Source organism: Erpetoichthys calabaricus, chromosome 13 (assembly GCF_900747795.2).
Source record: "Erpetoichthys calabaricus chromosome 13, fErpCal1.3, whole genome shotgun sequence".
Lineage (NCBI taxonomy): Eukaryota > Metazoa > Chordata > Cladistia > Polypteriformes > Polypteridae > Erpetoichthys > Erpetoichthys calabaricus.
Window position 1 is genome coordinate 102,614,021 of NC_041406.2, and position 23,278 is coordinate 102,637,298.

Sequence of the window (23,278 nt, forward strand, 5' to 3'; positions counted from 1 at the left end):
CAATCTTACTGGCATAGATTTCACTCCCCCAAAACCCTGAAAAGGACAAAGTCTGCGCTGAAAATGGTGAGCAGGTGCTACAGTGTTGTGAGAAATGCTTTTACTGTTCAGAGAACTGCATTTTAGGTTTTGTTAACATACTGAGAAATCGAAGTAATTGAGAAACTGTTAATGAGAAAGTGGCTGGAACAAAAATCTGTAGCCACTGAGGCCCACCAGGATCTCATTTTGACACCTGTCATATGGTATGTTATTTCCCTCTAGTGGTGCCAGTGTGAAACAGCAAGTACTCCTCAATGTTCATGCTAGTCTCCAGCAGAACTCTGAACTGCAATACACTGTTGATTGTGGCCCTCCAAACTGGAAAGGCATGTCTTTAGGTAGTAAGTGGACCAAATCAGAAAATCCATCCACATGGTACTTCGTAGAATGAAGACCTTATTTTATGGATGTGAGTGAATGCTTGCTGCAAAAGCCTGGCTTAATGTTCTCAGAAAGAATGAAGAAACACTCAGTCAGAAAAAGACTGCATCCTCCCAGGGTGTCTTCATTGTGTGATGCTCAATCAGAAATAATTCTGGTGCTTCTTTAAATAATTCTTAATTATTATTTGTTCATAACTGTAATTGGTTACTTATTAATTAATAAAAATAGCAAGTGAGAATATTTGAAAATAAAAAAATGCAGATGTGTAACAAGACTGTGGAAAATCTTTATTTTATATAGTGCCTTTAACAGATAAAAATAATAATTTTATAAAAACTTCAATTTATTTTAAGTCAATTTACATTCCAAAAACGTTTTTCCTTTTTCATTTTCTAATATTTATAATATTTACCAATGTCCATTACTATAATAGGTCACAAATAAGAGGACGGGATGTCAGATTTGGAGGCCAGCTGTATACCTGATGGTTGCTGAGGCTACAGGGGTGGCATCAACAAGTCGCTTTGATGCATAAATTTTCTTCTTTTCAGAGTAGCTTAACTTGTGCAGCTCATGAAGCATGGCAGGGTCTCTGACAAATCCACATGAATTTATTTTCGCATTTGGACATTTGTGCTGATGTCTTTGTCAGAGACAGGCAAAATTTTCCCTCTTTCTTTTCAAAGTTAAACCTAAAAAATAAAAATAAAATTTTAAAAAGTCACATGCATTCTTTATACTTTATTTTATATTGTGCTTTTGTAGGAGTTTTTGTAAGGGAGAATAGAGAGGTAGTGCTGTGTGTCCTACCCTCAGACAGTGCGCTTAGTCGCAGTTCATTCATACTCACATGTCACACCTTCCACAGAAATAATTACTCCACCATGCCTTGAAAATACTACCCAACACACGCCTTCAAGTCCTAGTTGTGAAGCATGTTCAGATGCATCTTATACAAAATTATTGCTAGTATTACTATAGCACCTTGTTTTACTGTTGCTCACGGTTGCTCACTCTTGTTGTATTTTGAAGCTTTGTCAATAATTCCCATCTTGCTTAAACTTTTATCAGTATAGGAAATGGATCTCAACTCTTCATAACATACATTAATCATCAATTTGTACAAAACATATTACAATTCAGCCAAAAATGGTCACTCATACATGGATCGCTTGTTTAAATCTTTTTTAAAATATCCTAAAAAAGATTTGAATTGTGAATGCCTCATTAGGTCATTTGTTTTGAGAATACCCTACACATTTTGGTTTATTTATTTATTTTTTTTAATTTGATAAACCTTACTAATCTCTGATAGAAATTGTCCTTTAGCATGATCTTTGGAAGTCATAGTGCAGTGTCAGCCAATGTACAGCACTCTTGGAGCTATTTTCAGGTTAATGGCCCTGCTCAAGGGCCCAACAGAGTAGGATCCTTTATGTAGTAATGGGATTTTAACTGGAAACCTTCCAGATACCAGTGCAGATCCTTAGCCACAGAGCATCTCCTTTAGATATGGCATATCTTTCAGATTGTTTCGATTCTAAAATCACTCTAAATCTATTAACAGCAATGTTTGGAGTGACACTCAATGAGATAATATTATCTAAAGGAAAATCTATGGTGGTACCCTACAGTACTAGTTAAGTTCACAGCACAGATAAAGCATGCTGATTCTAGAGTCATGTATTGAGGAGGCATCGGCTAATTGCAAAGAATTAGCCAGGGCAGGTGACATGGACCCTCGTCTGCATGCTTTCCCATGGGCATCCTATTTAGAAGGTAGTGGCAGTACATTTATTCAAGTCATCGCTGGCTTTAGGTTTTGTGATTAACCAAACACTTCCTGATATTCTACATTCTGAGAAAAAAAACATTGTCTGACTTTTGTTCTAAGTTCCCTTGCAACAGTGTCTAAATGAATGAAAAGTGTATAAACTTTTATGCCAATGAACCAACAAAAATAATTATGCTATATACTTGCTGCCTAACTACAGTAAATGAAATTATGAAAATGATAATATTGAAATTAGGGTTACACATTACTGGTGTACAAAGCAAGCAATGGAATGCCCCATACCATATGCATCACATTCAATAAATGAAGGTAGAAAATGAAATGGAATTGTAAATGAATAATTCATCATACACAATGAAATACTTATTTCAGGCTGAGAAATAGTTGAAGTATTATTTTGGAAAAACTATTGCTTCTTCCCGAATTTATTGTTGAGGTGTAATTACTACTGTTCACTGACTGTTTTTGCAGAAACTACTTGAATACCTACATTGAAATGTGATGCAAGATTCAGCATGAATAATGCACACTAAGCAGTAGTAACCTAGCGTGTACAGCTGTGGACTGCAGGGGGAGCCCCAGCTCTCCAAACCCAACACAGGCAGGCTCAGACACCAGTATAAAATGAATAAAGCATTTTTTTTATTGTGGGAAATGCTTTCTCTGTAAGTGTTTTCCACCACAGCCACAAGTACAAACACTGTAGCACAAACACTTTACAGCCAACACACATCAAATCTTTTGTCCCTTCTTCTCACTGTCTTCATCACCTCTGTAACTCCTCCATTCCTCCTGGCAAGCTTCGTCCTCCTTCCTACCACCACTGGCCCCTGGAACTGAGGCATACAGCTCTTTTTTTCTACCACCCAGAAGTACTTCCAGTGTTCCATACACGTGGTCCGAGAGCACTTCTGGATGAGGTAGAAGCCCCATGAAGTGGGCTCCCCAGTTCTTGCAGCATCTCCTGGCGGCACCCATGGAGCCCAACAGGGCTGAGTCAAAAAACTCCAATTCCCAGCATACCCTGTGGGAATCTGATGCACTGCTGCAACCCTGGGGGGCTGCCATCTAGCCATAAGGGGGAGATAATGTCCTGTGTATGCTCTTTCTCCCAGTCCTTTCATCTTGAGGGGTAAGAACTCTGTCCATCCCACACAGCGTATGTAGTAGCTGATGAATACAGAGGTACCAGACATACTTCGGCTTACTTACTGACCAATAAAACTCTTGTGTTGATTGATTTGGAGGAACTGGACATACTTACCAGTTATGTACTCCCATACACATATAGATTGTACAATGCTTGCATAAAGATTCATCTAGGTTAATTGAAGGAATTCTGATCCACTTCTCATAGTTCAGTATACAAGTACAGTATTGAATTATATTATCTCATACTAGAAAAAAATGAAATTCTCCCTCTGAGGCGCAGTTCAAGAATTTGTTATAGAATTCATTAATGTTGTAAAATGGCTACCAGGTTCTTGCTTAAACTCTGTGGTTCTTTTAATATGCATAACACACAACACTGGGATTTTTTATTTCCATTTAACTCTGTGATGTGGCCTGGAGAAGGAGGTTATTTTTTTAGGTGGAATATTATTGGTTTTTTGGAACATAATGACTGTTCAGCTATATTGCTTATGAAAGTGTCATTCTGACTAAACTGTGTATGTATTTTATTCTTTTAAATAAAAATAAAAAAGTACCATTCTTATGCTTGTTTTTTGCAGGCAACAGTTGCTCTTTTTAAGTATTGCTCACAGTTATGAGCAAAACAGACAACTTTGATTCACATACAATTTAATGAAACTGATACTTAAATTTGTTTCATAGGCAACAAACACAAACGAACCGCAAAACTCACTTTATTGGAGATGCTTAACCTTTTCAGCTGACATATTTTTGGGTAAATGGTCAAGACCTGTGAAACTTGTCAAGCTGGATAGGAGTCGAGTGCCCTCTGGAAAAGCTGAAAGGCAAAACTGCACCTTAGAATGGCCAGACTGTTTGCAGCTTAGTGCAGCTTTTGACTCCCATGGAAACTGACCTTGAGCTTGTCTGATACCTTTACTGTGTTTTGAGAAACCGTCTGCTCTTCTAGCTCAAAAAAGCCAGTTGTTCACTTTGGGGAAGAAGGGGGAGAAAAGTGGTTGTCTTTTTATTTTTTAAGTTTTTTTTTCAAAAAGAGTTTCGGTTCAGTTTTTAGTCTAGTTTAGTTTAGTTGGTGTTTTCATGCAAAATGGAGTACTTTGGCTAGTTGCTACCTTTCTGGAACTTTGAGAGGGGCCACAGACCTTCAGACGAAGCATGCTATCTTCTTAGCTGCTGGACACTTTCCAAGAAGCTCTGTCTCCAGCAAGAAGTCTTTGTTTTTCACTTTTCAATTAAGAATAGATAATTTTTTTACTAATAAAAATGCCATCTGGGACTGAATGAAGACTTCATGAACCCACCCAGTGTGTGTAATTCTTTGTACTGCTGATATTTCATTGCTATTGGTTATTATGCAAATAAAATTAATTTTTAAGTAAAATCTTAAACTCACTATTTCTGTCCGATTAGCATTGTTGACTGCTGGATTGCCATTCTTTGTAAAGCAGCACCCCCTTGAGGGCACCAATAATGCTTTGTGTAATCTTCTACTGGTGATAAACTGAGCTGAAGTAAAGGAACGGCAATGAAAGAGAGCCCCAGTCAGTGAGGAGCCTGCCATTAGAGGTCCCTAGGGTTGAATATGCGGACATCGAAACAAGTAAGAGGTTACACGTAACAGTTATCACTGGTTTTGACATTTCTTCCTGACTCCATTTAAGACATAAGCCTGAGTGGTTAGTTGGTACCTTTTGTGTTAGATGCATGCCACAGGTGATCTGATAAAACACTAAAAAGAGTTTTTGGTGGGGGGCTTAACGGTTCTTTGGCATTCTAAACAAGTTATTTTTCTCCCTCAATCTAGGTTCATACGTTTGTGTTTTACCTGTATTTTGTACCTGTAGATGTGTAACCCATGTAATCTGAACCACCATCCCAATAAAATCAGTTCTGTTTAAGAATCTTGTTTGCATCACCATGTGACATGCTGCATAGTTTCCTCAGAAAGATGCACCAAAACACACAATTGTGCACCTTACTATGTTTTCTTCAAAGGAAACCCCATCACGTGGAAATCCCCCCTTTTACCAGCCCCCCATGTTACCTAACGACTGCCTTTTCCTGTTTCTTTATTCATCCAGGTGATGGCTCCATGGACCATGATTTTCACTACAAATGAAATGTTTCAATCATCACTAATCATATTCTTTCAATTACTACAGCAGATTTTAACTACAGATTTTAACTAGCAGATTTGAATCCTTCAATAAATAACAGTGACAGACCCCCACGTGGGTTTTCATTAATCTTACATTACCATGCAGTTCCAATCACACAATGAAACAGGCAAGGATGGGAGCTTTAAGCCCGGCAATAATGTTCTTTGAATTTTTAAAGTGCCTTTACCACCATTCTACCTTACCAACTGGGGCAAAAGCTCGAGGCTTTGAATCTTGCTGTTCCCACAGTCTCCTGGGTCCTGGACTACCTGACCAACAGACAGCAGTTTGTGAGGCTGAGGGACTGTGTGTCAAACCTGGTGGAGAATCAATACTGTCAAGCTGCTTTATATATTTCAGAGTATCCCCATATATATTAACAAATCGTTCTTGAAGAAATTAGACTCTAATTATGCCCTCATGGCCAGATGGGCTTAAAGTGGAGAAGGGCAAATTGATTGTAATTGCCTATTCCACTCTACTAGCACACAGTCTTATCTTGCTAAACTGGAAAAATCCCAGCCCACCTGTTATAAGTCAGTGAGTAACTGATGTTCTATACTAGTTGTAACTGGAAAAAATCAAATTCTCGCTTAGAGATAGATAGATAGATAGATAGATAGATAGATAGATAGATAGATAGATAGATAGATAGATAGATAGATAGATAGATAGATAGATAGATAGATAGATAGATAGATAGATAGATAGATACTTTATTAATCCCAAGGGGAAATTCACAATTCACAAAAACAAGAGGACATGTTCAAACCTTTTCTAAAAATATGACAAGATCTAATTAATAAAATTTTAGAATACATATTTATATATTGGGGAAAAGGACACTCTCCCTTCTTTTTTATTTTTGTCCTTGTTTTGGATCTCCTCTCTTTCTCTTTTCTTTGTTGTATCAGTTAGATTTGATCATATTGCATGGTATTTTCTTCAAATAAAATGTAAAAAAAGAAATGGTGGGGTGTAATACTGAAGAACTTCAGGGAACTGTCCTGTCAACCTCCCTGTTCACCCTCTACACAACAGACTTCCGGCACAACACCAGCGCTTGCCAACTAAAGAAATTTTCTGATGACTCCTCCATCCCAGGCTGCATTAATAATGGAGACATTTCAGAGTACAAGAAGGGTGGAGGACTTTGTCTTGGGGTGCAGAGATAACAACCAGCAACTCAACATCAGCAAAAAGAGCTGGTGGTGGACTTCCAGCATGCCAAGAAGCCTCCGAGACCAGTCACCATTCAAGGGAAGGACATGGAAGTGATGCAGAGCTACAAGTACATGGGGGTTCACATAAACAACAAACTGGACTGGTCTGACAACACAGTGGTGCTGTTCAAGGTGGGGCAGAGCAGACTGCACTTGCTAAGGAGACTCCTGTCTTTTGATGTGTGCTGGAAATGTTCCATTAGTCCATAAAATGAAGCCATTTCAATTTGTAACAAATTAAAATGACAACACTGCCTGACAGGATACTACTACACAATCGACCTGTTTTACACAAGTTCTGAGAAAATGGACATCATAAAGCGAGGTGTCAATGGTTCCAAGAAATTTGCCTTGTTGGTAGGAAATTGCTTGGTCCTATATATTACTTGTTTGTCTTTAGTTGTTTCTCCATTTTGAAAAGTTTCAGCAGATAGCACCTGATCTGAAGCCGTTGTATCGCTACTTCCAGGCTTGGTAGTTGCAACCATTTCACTCACTGCACTGTCTGCATAACCTGCTTGCGGCCATTGTGACAATTCACCAGCATCAGCTTTCTCAGTTACTATCGCTGGCCCTTGCACAGTTTTAAAAAAGGTGGAAATCTTGGTAAGCTTAGCGTTTTTCAGTTCCTGTTGCCGGCATGCCTTACGTTTAACAGCACCACTCTTATAATGTTTGCCGGATACGCTGCGACTGGTCGACATGGCGTCGTATGACAAGAGTATAAAAAGCATCATATTGTTAAAATATTCGGCGATTGATGACTAGCAGGGACCATAACTTAACAGTATTGCTATGACTTACCATTCATGAGTTCAAACTTCGAAAACTGTTGACATCAAATCAAAGTACAAAAGTAACAATTATTTACAATAATAATGTATATTTACATTCATGTGATGTCCTTCAAAAGTTCTTCTGTTCACGTCTGCTATGGCATGCGAAAGGTCACCAAATTTGGGAATGTACACTTCTCTGTAAGGCGGACTAGGATTTGTTGTGCCTCCGATTAGACTCCGAGCCTCCGAACTAATGAAGTCTAAATTCATGTAAACTGTAGGCCTGCCGAATACGTAATATCATCATGGATTGAATTGGACTTGCCTGGTGATGGTGCAAACATGTCACTGAAACTGTGAATTAATAACACAATGAACTGTGCAAGTGATTTAAGTTATTATAACTTTTTTTTAAATCTATATGGCCCAAGTTCATAGGCCCTTGTGCTTTGCACATTCTGCACAATCCATTGCCACACCATTGCAGTGCCGTATATATAGAACATACTGAATGTGAAGTAAAGCATAGAAAAATAACTCATCCTTAAGTATTGAAAACAACTGAAGTTTAACAAGAAAAAGTAAAGTTTAAAGAAGAAACGCTTTCTCCTTTTATTCTGCATGTGTATCAACTTTTTCCTCTTTTTTTGTGTGAACTGTTTTGTTTTGAATTTTCAATAAACCTTTTAAAAACTAACTTTATTGGTCTGAAATAAATACGCGTTTGACTCATGCCGATCCTGCTCTACCAACTCAGCAGATACACATGGCATGTTTATTTGATTTTATGTCATAACTTACTGCTCTTTAAATGCAGAAGTCTCTTTTGAATCATTTAACCTCCATTGCCTTGAGCATGGGAAAGGTGTTATATAAATACAATTTATTATTTATTATTATGTTATGTTTATCCCTGGAAAAATGAGTCAAAAATGTCTTCAACATGAAAAAATGTTATTAAATGTAACTGAAATATGTAAATACAAAAACAAAAACATAAATACAGTAGGAAAGGTATGTCTAGGCGGCACGGTGGCATAGTGGTAGCGCTGCTGCCTCGCAGTTAGGAGACCCGGGTTCGCGTCCCGGGTCCTCCCTGCGTGGAGTTTGCATGTTCTCCCCGTGTTTGCGTGGGTTTCCTGCGGGTGCTCTGGTTTCCTCCCACAGTCCAAAGACATGCAGGTTAGGTGGATTGCTGATTCTAAATTGGCCCTAGTGTGTGCTTGGTGTGTTTGTGTGTGTCCTGCGGTGGGCTGGCACCCTGCCCGGGATTGGTTCCTGCCTTGTGCCCTGTGTTGGCTGGGATTGGCTCCAGCAGACCCCTGTGTTCGGATTCAGGGTTGGAAAATGGATGGATGGAAGGTATGTCTATTGGCCACTACTGTATTGATGCAGATTTAGTTAACATCTTTTGTGTGACACGTTTTGAAACAGTCACCAACACACAATCTGATGTTGCAATCGAGACATCAGAAGTGTGTTTCTTTGTACACCTTTCTTGTAATATTTTTCTGTTGCTTGCAGATGAGAGGGTAGAATGTCAGTGCCTGATCTGCATGATTAATACTCTCCTGGCGTTATTGTAGGCTGCAACAGAGAAGGGTATAGTGACTTCCAACTTTCACCTAACACAAACAAAATGTACTACATATTGATAAGTGCTTAAGAGGCTAATGTCTTTCTTGTCTTTCCAGCTCATTGCTATCACTTTGCTTTTTTGCCTCCAACCTACTTACACCACTTTAAACCTTCAGGCACACTAATTCACCAGGTATATCATAGCATTTTGGTCATACAGCGCCGAATACATCAGTTTCACTACCCATGTCAACGTCTGATGACCAATTCACATTGTCATCACGATTGCTTGATTCAACTAATGATTCAGTTTCAGTTTGTTCTAAAACTGGCTTTACAGCTCCTTGTGTACATGCTGCTGTGTTTTGGTTAGAGGCTCTGCCCCAAAAGCACCTAGAGCATGGGAAAGGTGCTATAGATAGATAGATAGATAGATAGATAGATAGATAGATAGATAGATAGATAGATAGATAGATAGATAGATAGATAGATAGATAGATAGATAGATAGATATAAATAAAATGTATTATTATTATTATTATTATTATTATTATTATTATTCCATTTGAGTTCATGCCATAATGTATCATAATAACCGGGTCCATTCCTTGGGTCTAGGTAGAAGTCTATGTAATGTATGGTGCTTATTATTATTATTATTTATGAATATTGATGAGTTATCATAGAGTGGCAAAATGCATAGAAATATTGATGTTGTTTTGCAGCATAACATGTTTTTATCCACTTAAAGGCAGCAGAATACTGTCCTGAGAGTTATTCAGGCTTTACACTGTAAATTGAATCAACAAATATCACCCTGAATCTGGCTCGGGCTTAACTAAAATTTCACAGAATTCCAAACCGGAGTCATGCTCTCATAGGGCTAATGTTAAGGTGGTTAATAAGGTTCAATTTTCTGCACTGTTCATGATGTGTTTTGGATGTTGATTAGCACAATAATATGAATTTTACTGTCCTCTGTACATGTGACAATACTGACCCTTTGCACTTATGAACATATCACTTGAAAATTCACCATATACTGTATAAGTTTATCTTTATGTTCCTTTGGGGACAAATTCTAGCTATCTATATGTTAGTGATATTATGTAAGACATCAAGGCTTCAAAACATGCTTTGAGTAATCCAAGAAATATTCATTGAAGCCGGTGTTGGTGCTTGTATCTTTTTGGACTCACAACATAATTGATGATTTTTGAAACCTCTCAGCCTATTTGCATCACATGACAGTTTTGGCTCGTAGATTGAATCATAGAGCAGGATACCTGTGTATATAAGACTGCTTGGATAGATGACAAAGATTTGATATGTAAGGGTAATTTTGTGCTTTCTCTGTATAACTTTGAAATAGATCCATGAAAGAAGAAAATATTTTCTCCTATTTGGGAACACCTCCATCTTAATACAGCCAATAAGGTGACATTATTAGAGATGATTTACATGTTAGAAATGTAATCTGTCAAGAATTTTGCATTGTGTTTGATTGTCCTTTTTTTCTAAATGTTATTGTGCTCTTAGAAATTGGGATACCACAATAATATGTCATTCATTATAAGGCATTACTGTGTGTTGTATGAGAATAAGGATATAGAGGAAATGCAACATGTCACGGCTGGGAAAAAACCATAATAATAATGCTTTTCATTGTAGGAATAGACATACTGACCCTACAGTAAAGATTAAAAAAAGACCAAATAACTGATATTCACCTCACTTCACTTTCTCTTCTCCTGTTCTTCCATTCCCATCACTCTTTTCCCCACATATTCATTGTCTCTCCTCATCACATGTCCATACCACTTCTATCTATTTTCCTGTCCTTTCTTAGATATCTCTCGCACTTTTGTTGTACCTCTGTTTGTCTCATTTCTTATTCTGTTCTTTTCTGTATCTCCATACATCCATCTCAACATCTCATTTCTGCCACATCTTCTTCTCCTGTACTCCCTTCTCTCAGCTCCATACCTCATTGCTGATCTTACTGCCGTTTTAAAAGCCTCACCTTTAACTTTCCTCCTGATACCTTCTTCCAATTGTTCCATCCTCGCTACACTCTGTGGGATATCTCTGCATCAAATTTTCCATCTTGGGCTACCACTGATCTTAGATATTAAAATGCATCCACTCTTTTCAATATCTTTCCCTGCCACTTCTGAGTCCTGTTCATCATTAAACCTTAAATATTCTGTGTTCTTCCAATTTATCTTCAGTCCTCTATCTTCCAAAGCCCTTCTCCACTTTTCAAACTTCTTCTCCACCTCCTCTTTTCTGGTGCTACACAACATCAGCAAAACACATGGTATATATCACAGAAAAAATATACAGTAGAAGTTTTCTCATGAACAGTTGTACTTATGTGTGTTTTTTAACTTACACATCCCAGAAGCCTTGAAGGATAACTGATGACTCTGGTATGTCCGTAGTGTGAGTGTGTCTATGTGTGTGTGCAGTGCCAGTTGTAGGCTATTTTGCACCCTAGACCAAGCTTATTAGTGCACCAACTGACTGTTCAGAAGCTAACCCATGCGGCTAGGGTTTTTACCCCTACTTATGGTCTGAGCACGAGACAAATGCCTAATTCACCTTAATGGTGGTGTTGGCCCTGTGTGTGTGTGTGTTTGTGTGGGTGTGGGTAAGCTCTGTAATGGACTGGCATCTTGTCCAAGGCTAACTTCTGCTTTTCACCCATGGCTGCAGGGATAGGCTCTGTCTGAGTGGGATTCAGCAGGTTTGACAATGTTATATTGTTTAGGTGTACTATTATGTTACATATATAAATGATTTATTTTAACATAACAAAGTACTGACATCTTTACTGTCTACATAAATATTTCATTTAAAATCAGTCATTTAATTAATCAAAGTTTTCCAAAGATATTGTAGCCAAGCATGTGATCATATCTTTTCTACATTTTTTATTTGTTCCATCTTCGCAAACTGCGACCTGTGAAATAGAGTGAAGTTATGATCTCTAAATTTTAAGCATAATTTGTCATTCTATAACTTTTTATGTATGTTTTAAATATCTTAATGTTATACATGATTTTAAACTATTTGGCCCCTAGTCAGACATGCCTGAAAGTTCTAGTTTCTTATCGAGGATGTTTAAGTTGTTGAATGTGTGACATGGTGAGAAGATAATAAGAAGTGAAAACCAAGTCCTGACTCACAGGGAATCATCTAAGGCCTGCTTATTCACCCACAGCCAGTTGTTCTCTTGGTTTTCACCAGTCAGGCCCATCCAGTAAAGTGTTTGTTCTTCCATCAATTGACGAATGAAGTCCTGCAAACATAAACAGAAGTACTTTAAGCATGGTATCCCCTGAAAGATCACCAGAAAATTAAAAAGCTGAAACCCAGAACAGACTACAGGGAGACTCTCAGTACTTGGAATATCAAGTTCAGTTTCAGACAATGGCTTCTTGAGTGGAGTCTCTAGGAAAGCAGTGAGGCCCTCAGTCCTCACCACTGATTGAACGATTAAGTCGTTTCACATTGTCATGTTCTTGGTTGTGACTTGCATAAATGACACTTTTAAACAGTTTTTCTAAAGCACACTATATAATCTTGAACTTGTAAAATTTGATTCTGGAGTCTTAGTAATTAAAAAACAGGAAGAGAAAGCTAAGTAATTTTCAGTAAAAGTCAACTTTGTTTCTGCCATTGTAAATTTAACAAAGGTGTAGAAGTCAGTCAGTTATTGTTCAACCTGCTATATCCTAACACAGGGTCACGGGGGACTGCTGGAGCCAATCCCAGCCAACACAAAGCAGGAACAAATCCCAGGCAGGGCACACACACATTAGGATCGCCAATGCACCTAACCTGCATGTCTTTGGACTGTGGAAGGAAACTGGAGCACCCAGAGGAAACCCAAACAGACACAGGGAGAACATACAAACTTCACACAGGGAGGACCCGGGAAGCGAACCCAGGTCTCCTTACTGTGAGGCAGCAGTGCTACCACTGCGCCACCATGCCGCCCAGGTGTAGAAGTACTGCACAACATTTTTACTTTCACTGAAGTAACAAGTATTTCAGGTAAAAAAATACTTGAATAAATGTAAATAAGGTGTCTGCTTTCAAAAGTACTCAGGTACCAAAAGTAAAAGTACATTTTTTATAATAATAATAATAAATCATGCCATTGATCAGTAAATATCTGCAGTCAGAGGAGCTTCTAATTTTCCACCATAAGATGTTATCCACCTTAATAAAAGGATATGTGTCTGTCTGCATGCTCTTCCGGCTGCTAGGTCTCTGTCATTCCAGAAGACAGCGCATCACAAACAGTTTTAGTAATAAATTGCGTTGCATATGTCATTCCAACAGATGGCACATCACAAACGTTAACACTGCTTTTACGAATCCTATAACAAATGGCATATAACAGAAACATATGCATTACATGATTGTGATAAAGTGAGGTCCACGGCTGTTTGGCAGCTTATGAATAAATAATTGCTGCACTCACATCTTTGTGTGGGGTTGGTGTATGGTAGCATAACAAGAGCAGTTCCTGTGCGCGATGCAGGAGCAGATGACCTTGCACATAGTGGCAATGCTTATGGAGTGAGGCAGGTGGTCAGGAGTGAGCATCAGGGCCATGAAAACCGGAGGTGGTGATAGGGGCGCTCCTTCTGAGCACTTTCTTGGGGAGTAGGAGCGGTCTGAGTGATGGCGTCTCCCCGCAAAGGTCGAAGGTGAGTGGCGGGAGAGATGTGTGGTGCTTGCTGCAGGGACCGGAACCGGACCGGAAGAAAGTTGACTGCACTTGCCGGCGGGCGTCTCCTTTTACTGCAAGGTCCAAATGGGATAAGTGGAGGAGATGCCAGTTTTTAAAGGGAAGCATTGGGGCTCGCTGTTTTAATAGTCTGTCTCTGGACTTTAACCTCATCGTTTTAATGGATTTATTTATTTGCCTTTTTAACCTCCTTGGTGCTCTTTATTTTATGGATCATTTATTTATTGACATTTTGGAGCACTGTACTTTTTGGACATCTTGTTTTATGATTTTTTTTTTATAAAAGCATTCTAGCACTTTTCATCATCCCCTTGCTTGATATGTTTGTCCTCATCTGCTCAGCCCATCCCAGTCATGACTATCGACGGTGTCGGGTTCAAGAGGTTCCCAAAAATGAAGAGGGAGCAAGGAGCGGACCCACACCATCAGAGTGGTGCACTGCAAATGTTAACACTGAGGTCTGTGTTGATTATTTAGATGGGGAGCACAGCTAGTCCACTTCATAAACTGTAAAACATTCTGTGCAGCTTAAACAGCAGCTGATTTTCAAAATTCCTGCATTTTTTCTTTAGCTTTCCCCAAGCTGAAATTCCATAAACTAGCAACAAAAATACTTATCTTTGCTTGAAGGAAAGATAACATCCATTTTATTAGTTCTGATAACAGCAAGAGTTTGATATTGTGCAATATTTTATTTGTACAACATATGTATATTTTTGCACATTATATAACTTGTGGTCTAAAGATATTACTTGTACCCATGAAATATTTTTTGCACAAGATTAAAAAAGACACTGCTTTTTAGGTCTTTAGGGACTCCTTGGGTTAGAGACGGTGTCACTGACCAGAAAGCAGGAGACAGAGCAGGAGGTAGCAGAGTTAAAGATGTTAAGATTTGCACTGGGTGTGATGAGGATGGACAGGATTAGAAATGAGGACATTAGAGGAGACAAAGTCAGAGAGGCGAGATTGCATTGGTTTGGACATGTGCAGAGGAGAGATGCTGGGTATGTTGGGAGAAGGATGCTAAGGATAGAGCTGCCAGGGAAGAGGAAAAGAGGAAGGCCTAAGCGAAGGTTTATGGATGTGGTGAGAGAGGACATGCAGGTGATGGGTGTAACAGAGCAAGATGTAGAGGACAGAAAGATATGGAAGAAGATGATCTGCTGTGGCGTCCCATAACGGAAGCAGCCGACAGAAGATGAAGAAGAAGGGATTCCTTATAAGATAGCTTAAGCAGAGGAAAAAAACACTTACATCAACATACTTTTTAAATTTAAAATAATATTCTTGAAAACAGAGGTTTCTTTAGGTGCTGGCAGGTGCAGAAGGCACTGCATTATGCATTAATTACCTTTGCATTTTATACATTTGAACATTTCATTGTGGAAAAAAATGCACATTCAGTTTCCATGTCTTAATATTGAGAAAGGGAAGGACAAGATGTGGTAGAAAAAAGTGTACAAGCAATAGGGATAACCGCATCCTGGAGAGGTTTGTGAAACAAAACCCATTCAAAAATGTGGGGGAGATTCACAAAGAGTGGACTGCAGCTGGAGTCAGTGCTTCAAGAACCACCACGCACAGACGTATGCAAGACATGGGTTTCAGCTGTCGCATTCCTTGTGTCAAGCCACTCTTGAACAAGAGACAGCGTCAGAAGCGTTTCGCCTTTGGACTGCTGCTAAGTGGTCCAAAATTATGTTCTCTGATGAAAGTGAATTTTGCATTTCCTTTGGAAATCAAGGTCCCAGAGTCTGGAGGAAGAGAGGAGAGGCACAGAATCAACGTTGCGTGAGGTCCAGTGTAAAGTTTCCACAGTCAGTGATGGTTTGGGGTGCCATGTCATCTGTTGGTGTTCGTCCATTGTGTTTTCTGAGGTCCAAGGTCAACGCAGCAGTCTACCAGAAAGTTTTAGAGCACTTCATGCTACCTGCTGCTGACGAACTTTATGGAGATGCAGATTTCATTTTCCAACAGGACCTGGCACCTGCACACAGTGCCAAAGCTACCAGTATCTGGTTTAAGGACCACGGTATCCCTGTTCTTGATTGGCCAGCAAACTCGCCTGACCTTAACCCCACAGAAAATCTATGGGGTATTGTGAAGAGGAAGATGCAATACGCCAGACCCAACCATTCAGAAGAGCTGAAGGCCACTATCAGAGCAACATGGGCTCTTATAACACCTGAGCAGTGCCTCAGACTGATCGACTCCATGCCACGCCACATTGCTGCAGTAATCCAGGCCAAAGGAGCCCCAACTAAATATTGAGTGCTGTACATGCTCATACTTTTCATGTTCATACCTTTCTGTTGGCCAACGTTTCTAAAAATCCTTTTTTTGCATTGGTCTTAATTGATATTCTAATTTTCCGAGATACTGAATTTGGGACTTTCATTAGTTGTCAGTTATAATCATCAACATTAAAAGAAATAAACATTTGAAATACATCAGTCTGTGTGTAATGAATGAATTTAATATACAAGTTTCACTTTTTTAATGGAATTACTGAAATAAATCAACTTTGTCATGATATTCTAATTTTATGACCAGCACCTGTAGTTATTTTACACTTCTGGATGGATCTGAAAGACAGAAGCATCCCAGCTGTAGAAAAGCTAAAAAGGCTCCCCTCAATGATGCTTTTCCCTTTCAACTTTTTCATCAGATGTCATTGATAATTTTCAACACTTGATTGGCTTGTTATTGGCTTCATTGCATCCCCTTATTGTGCCACTGAGAGTCAAGTCAAAGTCAAAGTAAGTGTACACAGTGCAGATAATGCAGCATTCTATTTAAATATGCTGATACAATTAAGTGCTACAATTACACAGAGACCATTAAATACAAGTTCCACATATCAATGTCGTGACTGATCTTTTGACATGACAAATTGACTTGTCCAAGATCTAAGATGTTAAAGTAAGTTGGAAGATCATGGGGGTCTGCATTGTGTTTAGGTGTCTGACAACCAGGGGGGAAAAGTTATCACCTAACTTAACAGATCTGGCTTTGATATTGTAGTATGTTTTTCCAGATTGCAAAAAAATTAAGAATCCATGAGAGAGAAGGGTCTTGCACAATGCAGTAGGCCTTGAGGACACAGCATTTGGAGAACATGTCTTCCAGAGAAGAGAGATACAGTAAGAACATAAGAAATTTGACAAAAAAGATGAGACCATTCAGTCCATTGACCTCATTTGTTTAGCTAACAGCTAAGCTGTCCCACTCAGCCTATCTCTCAATTTAAGAAGAAACACTAGTGCCCTACAAAGTTTTTTAATCTAGAATCCATTAGAATAAAGGACCTTGTTTCTTCTAAAAAAAATCTTGAAGTAAGGTGACTAATAAGAGCACAGACAGCACATCACTGAGCAATGACGCAATTGATGGTGAGAACCTACTTCAATGGGCTTACTAGTAAACATGTAGTATCATCATAGTATCATAATGTTTTGTCTTACCAGCTCCTCTGTTTTTCCAACTATTGCAAGATGAGCCTTCTTAGATGCGCATAATTCTGAACTCTTAGTCCAGGAATTTGCATCTAAGTTGTTGACATGGTAGCATCTCTTCTCAAATCTGTGCCATCCTTCATGGCAGGAGTTACATGAGCCTGGTGTGGTCCCTAGAAAAAAGGAATCAATTGTGCACAATGGAAAATGCAATTGGTGATGACCTTGACAAGTAAACTGAGTGAGAACTTCATGAAGAAAGCATTACTGAAAGGCCAATTCCTTATGAAACTATCTAAAAGCCTTCATGGAAATCCAGCATATGCAATGGTCTGAAGGCAATTTAGTTCACTTATTGAAGCTAAAAATCACAAGTTAAATGCCAGCCCTCCGAGTATTTCCTGGCGACTTATTGGTTTGAACTGATGAGGTCAGGAAGTACCATAGTGCACCGTTTTCCTGTAAAGCTTCCTTCAGATAGTCCAACCTCACCTGCATGACACAACAAAGTTAAACTTGGACTTGTTTACTGTATTCAACCACCCAGATTTAATTACTTCCCTTTTCTCTTGTGAAATTACAACTGACACTTTCAAATATTCATTGCCTTGAAGTACTGCAATGGATATTATTATTATTATCTCATATGTCTGTGCTTACTTTATATGACACATTGGAATGTGTACCTGTGCATAGGGGACAGCATAAGGCCTCTAGTGACTGTAATTCTACTGCCACTCCAGGGGTTGGTGCTATGTCCTGATGCCTTTCTCTGTTCCTCCTTTTGCAGACTGGATGTTTGATGATTATAACACCTCTGACATCACTTCCACTGTCCATCCACCTGGATCCACCTCTTCCTTTCCGAAGGACCCAAAACTGGAAGCTCCACCATCTTGGGACAGTTCTGTTCTGAACTCTTGTCTGCAAAGATGACTCATCAATAATTGTGTGTATTTTGTTTATTTTTCCCATTCCAGTTATACAGGGTGACCCAGCTAATATCCCAACTCTTTATTGCTGTTGCTTATTTCTCTTACAGTGGTGTAGTTGGCAGGATTTGTTTCTAGGATGACAGAGCAACAGGACGTGACAGGCATTCTTCAGTCCATGGCAACAGGAAGAGGCAGGTCCAGGTGGATGGACACCAAAAGTGATGCCAGAGGTGTTATAGCCATCAATCATCCAGTTTGTAGAGTGAGGAATAGAGAAAGTCATTTGGACACAGCGCCAACCGTTGGAGCAGCGGTATAATTTTAGTCACAAGAGCCCTTCAGCTGTCCCCTATGCACAAGTGCATGGCAGGACATTTTGATTCACTGTTAAGCCCATGGGCCCCCAAGCACCAATCCATCCCTATTCCTCAAAATACAAACCTTGTGTTTTCAATGGTGCCTTTGTATACAGGGAGTTTGTGTCTCCAGGATCTGATCCAACAACTGGATCATTGGTAACTTGAAAGAAAAAAGATATGATATATCAAATAATAACATGTTTAAGATTATTGCTGCTGCTGAATATTTGATTAATCTAGAAAAGTGGAAACAGAAAGAATGAGATATTAACACGAGTCAATGGAGTCATGACACTTTTACACTAAACACTGCAATTTGTTTACACAAATAAAATAAAAAACAAATTTCTCTCTGTTGTACATAGCAGAAGCTAAGACATTTGACTTGCAGCTGAGTTTGGGACAACCAGATAAGCTGATTTTGAAGTTATAAGACAAGATAGTGAAGGTTCAAAATACATTTTCTCCTAAAACATTAATAAGAATAAAATGTTTCTGTTTTCAAAGTAGGAACCGGGAAGATGGGTGGTCAGTCTCATACTTTGTGCCAATTTTGATTAAGCTATCTGAGCACTGAGAAGAAATTAAGGACTTATATAGTGCCTGTAAAAAGTATTCACCCCCTTGGAATTTTTAACATTTTATTTTTATATAGAACAACATTAAATCATAGTGGCTTAAATTTGGCCTTTTTGAGTATAAATCATTATCCTATGCAAATGAGGGTTAATCCCAAATAAACTGTAAAACAGAGCTCACAAGGATAACGTCAGTGTGGTCTAGTGGCCACAAGGGGGCAGGTTCTCATGCTAAAGCTGCCTGCTGTTCAACCATCTACTGCTCCGAGCAGTAAATTGTGTTGTGCTGAACATTTAATTGGTTTTAGGATATCACTTAACATGAAAGGCTCAAAAGAAAATTAAAAAATTAATCTTTAAAGCACAAGAGATGCAATTGTTGAAATTTTCTGCTTGATTCTTTGCTGTCAAAAAAGATGGATCTACATAGAGAACTGTGTAGATTTAGGAGTGAAAACTGCCACCCAGTAGATAAGTGAGTGTTTGTGCCTTATAATAGACTGGCATTCCACCCTGGCCTGATTAGGTCCAGTCCTGTCAACTTGAACTGGATTAAGTGAGTTAAACAATTCCTGGATGGAGAGACAGACACTAGAAAGACCCTCATCCTACTTTCTCCACCAAAGTTTGAATCCTATGACAGAATAAAATTATCAAACCTGCTTAATCCAGTTCAGAGTCATGGAGGATCAGGGCTGGTCATGGCAGCACTGGTCACAAGACAGAATGAGGCAATGGGCCACTGTAGGGCCCTTTCACGCTCACACTCACAAGACCAGCTTGGAATCAATAATTAACTAAACAAGCACATCTTCAGGGAGACATGGGGAGAATATGCAAACGCCACACAGACAAGGAACAAGTATGCATTTTGAACCTAGGATACTGGATCTGTAGGACAGCAGCACTAAATCAAAAAACATAAAAATACTAAACATGAAGTGCAAAGTCCCTTTACATTTAGTTTAAAAAGTAGCCACCACCTTGGAAGTTTCCACAGTTTATTGATATTTTCTGAATCACAAAGAATTTAATTTGGCTTTTTTCGACACTGATCATCAGAAAGTGAGGAACTCTTTGTGAACTCTTCAAAGTGGTCTAAAGTAATTACAAGTATAAAACACAAATGAATTAACCACATAGGAATTCAGTATTCAGTAGATCCACCTTTGGCAGTGATGAGGGCCTTAAGTCTGTGTGCACAGATCTCTCTCTTTCTGTCAGTTTTGCACATCTGAACTCTGCCATACTACTCAAACTCTGTCAGATACCGTGAGGGAACAGACTTTGTCAAGTCCAGCCACTAATTCTTAGTTGGATTCTGACTCAGTCTTTCCAGGACATCAACTTTGGTGTTTTGAAGCCATTCCTTCATAGCTTTGGCTTTATGTTTGCGGTTGTTGTTTTGCTGGAAAACAAATCTTCTCCTAAGGCACAGCATTGCTACAGACAGCATCAAGTTTTCCTTTAGGATTTCCCCCTTATTTTGCTGCATTCATTTTACCTTCACAAGCCTTCCAGGGCCTGATGCAGAGAAGCATCCACACAGCATGATGCTGCCACCCCTAGGCTTAATGGTAGGGGTGGCATACTCTTAATAATGTGCAATGTTGAAACATGGAATTTAATCTGATGGCCAAAATACTCAATTTTGGTGTCATCAGACAAATAGACATTAGATTCTCCTGTATGCCTTCTGGTAAACTCTAGCTGAAAGTCATGTCCTTTTTTATTTAATAGTGGCTTTCTCTTTGCCATTCTTCCATAAAGCTACAACTGGTGAAGTACGCTCATGATCTGCACAGCCTCTCCAGTCTGAGTCTCAGTAGCTTGTAAATCCTATTAGAGTTCTCAGAAGTCTCTCACTAGTCTTCTTCTTGCATGACAACTCGTTTTTTGACAGATTTACCACTGTGTCATTCTCTTTCCCAGGGCTATTCAATCGCTTAGATATTTTCTTTTCTCCATCCCCTGACTTGTGCTTTTACATCCCATTTTCTTGGAATTGGAATGTTCTTATAGATAGTGTAAGGGACAGCCGGCAGTTAATCCCGGCCAGGACACCCCAATAACAGAAGGATAGGGGAAGGCAGCTTATCAAGGACACTGCCTCCCACAGGATGATAGATGGCCCCTTCTCTGGACTGCAGAGGTGATTCAGATGCCCGCAGGGCACTATGGGACTTGGAGTTTGGCAACACAGCCCTGCTGGGTACCATGGGTGCCACCAGGAAATGCTGCAGGGAGACTGGGGATTCCCTACTGTTTACATAGCCTGGAAGTACTTTAAAGTCACGGGGACAGAAGCACAGAAGTACTCCCGGGCTGAAGAAGTTACAAGTTCTCCACCTAACCTGGAAGTGCTGATGAGTCACGTAGATGGAAGGACAGAAGCACTTCCGGGTCAAGGACTATAAAAGGAATACTGGAGTCCCAGCAAGCGAGCTGGAGTTGGGAGGAGTAGGACAGAGGTTGCTGGGAGGTGTGGAGGAAAGAATATTGTGTAGATTTATTGTTTATTTACTTGTTTATGGTGGCTGTAGTGATTAAAAGGCACTTTGAAGATGGAAAAACAATTAAAAGAACTTCTTTGTGCTTTTACCCTGTGTCTGTGTATCTGTCTGTTGGATTCAAAGGGGCGACAGCGACCCCTGGTGTTCAGATAGATAGATAGATAGATAGATAGATAGATAGATAGATAGATAGATAGATAGATAGATAGATAGATAGATAGATAGATAGATAGATAGATAGATAGATAGATAGATAGATAGATAGATAGATAGATAGAACTTTATTTGTCCCCAGGGGGAAATTTGGCTTTGGTCTCCATTGTGTATCTTAGGTCACAAAACTGACTCACCACTAGTTGGCCCTTTTACATACAGGTGCATTTATGCTACAATTAATGGATATCCCAGACCAGCGATCTTTATTTAACTAATTCTGTCATTTCTAAAACCATTTGGTTGCGCCAGTGATAATTTAGGTGTGTCATATAGAAAGTGCAAATATTTATCAGATTAATTATTTTGTGTTTTACCATTTTGCAGAGATCATGTCTCACTTAGATGTTCTTTTTCTGTTGATCAGTATTTAAAAACCCAAATAAAATCTACTGTGAATCAGTGTTGTATGACAATAAAAAGTGAACACTTCCAAGGGGATGGAATACTTTTTATAGACCTTGTGCATAAATGAGCTCATGCTCTTTTAAAAGGGTATTTATAGCTGCCACATCATCTTAATCTTCAACCCCAAAAAAACAGAGGGAGTTTAAAATTACAAGCATTACCGGTTCTTAGTCTAAACATGGTTACCAGGTCTCCAAACACCTACTCTTCACTCCAAATTATCAAAAGTATACTTCCATAATTTGCACATTTTATATAAAAATCAGACTTTGGATGCTGTTAACTGTTAATGGCACTATATAAAAATAGATGACCTTTATATATACATGAGTGTCAACGTTTATGCTACTCCTCAAACAGAAAGCAAAGATCAATTCATTTCTGGGTCCATTTCTTTCCAGGTATACCATACTTACATACAAAAAAATGTAAAATCCCATAAACGGCACCAGCTGCAATCAGGAGGCCAACAGTCACTCCAAGAACAATCCAGACGGTCCTCATAGGTCGAGGTGGTCGCCTTTGAGGAGCACCTATTTGGGGAGAAGAACATGTAACATTCTGAAGTGATGGCAAATTATTAACCCAGATTTTCATTTCTTTCTTTTAGCCTCTCCTTTCTTGTAATGTAATAAGGTTATTATTTCTACAGAAACTGTTATTTAATTGACTAGAATTGTTAAAGTGCCATCAATTGAAAAGTAAAAAGAGCTGAGACCTTTCTGAGCACCATAAGTGAAACGTTTACTCATTTTTAGAGAAGTGGATTTATTTCTATTAAGTCACATATCTTGCATGGTGCTCTTTTAGATTATCTGAGACTTTCTTAGATGATATTATCAAAAAAGCTGCATGTCTTCATAACTTTAGAGACAAGAAAATGAAGAAACCATCTAAGTGTGACATTATGAAGCAAGCAATTGTTGTAATCTTT

The 23,278-nt window shown here is 38.9% G+C and overlaps 1 protein-coding gene across 1 annotated transcript in view; it reads right to left on the reverse strand.

Annotated features, from left to right (window-relative positions):
* Window positions 1-731: 731 nt before the first annotated feature.
* The window catches only part of LOC114664016 (natural killer cells antigen CD94-like), a 35,411-nt gene continuing 12,864 nt past the window's right edge, over window positions 732-23,278 (reverse strand). The window contains exons 2-6 of the mRNA XM_028817989.2: window positions 22,761-22,877; window positions 18,715-18,792; window positions 17,348-17,511; window positions 12,307-12,419; window positions 732-1,118 (exon numbers count right to left, since the gene is read on the reverse strand). Of these exons, the coding sequence (XP_028673822.2) occupies window positions 998-1,118; window positions 12,307-12,419; window positions 17,348-17,511; window positions 18,715-18,792; window positions 22,761-22,877 (593 nt within the window). The 3' untranslated portion in view covers window positions 732-997. The remainder of the gene's footprint in view (window positions 1,119-12,306; window positions 12,420-17,347; window positions 17,512-18,714; window positions 18,793-22,760; window positions 22,878-23,278) is intronic.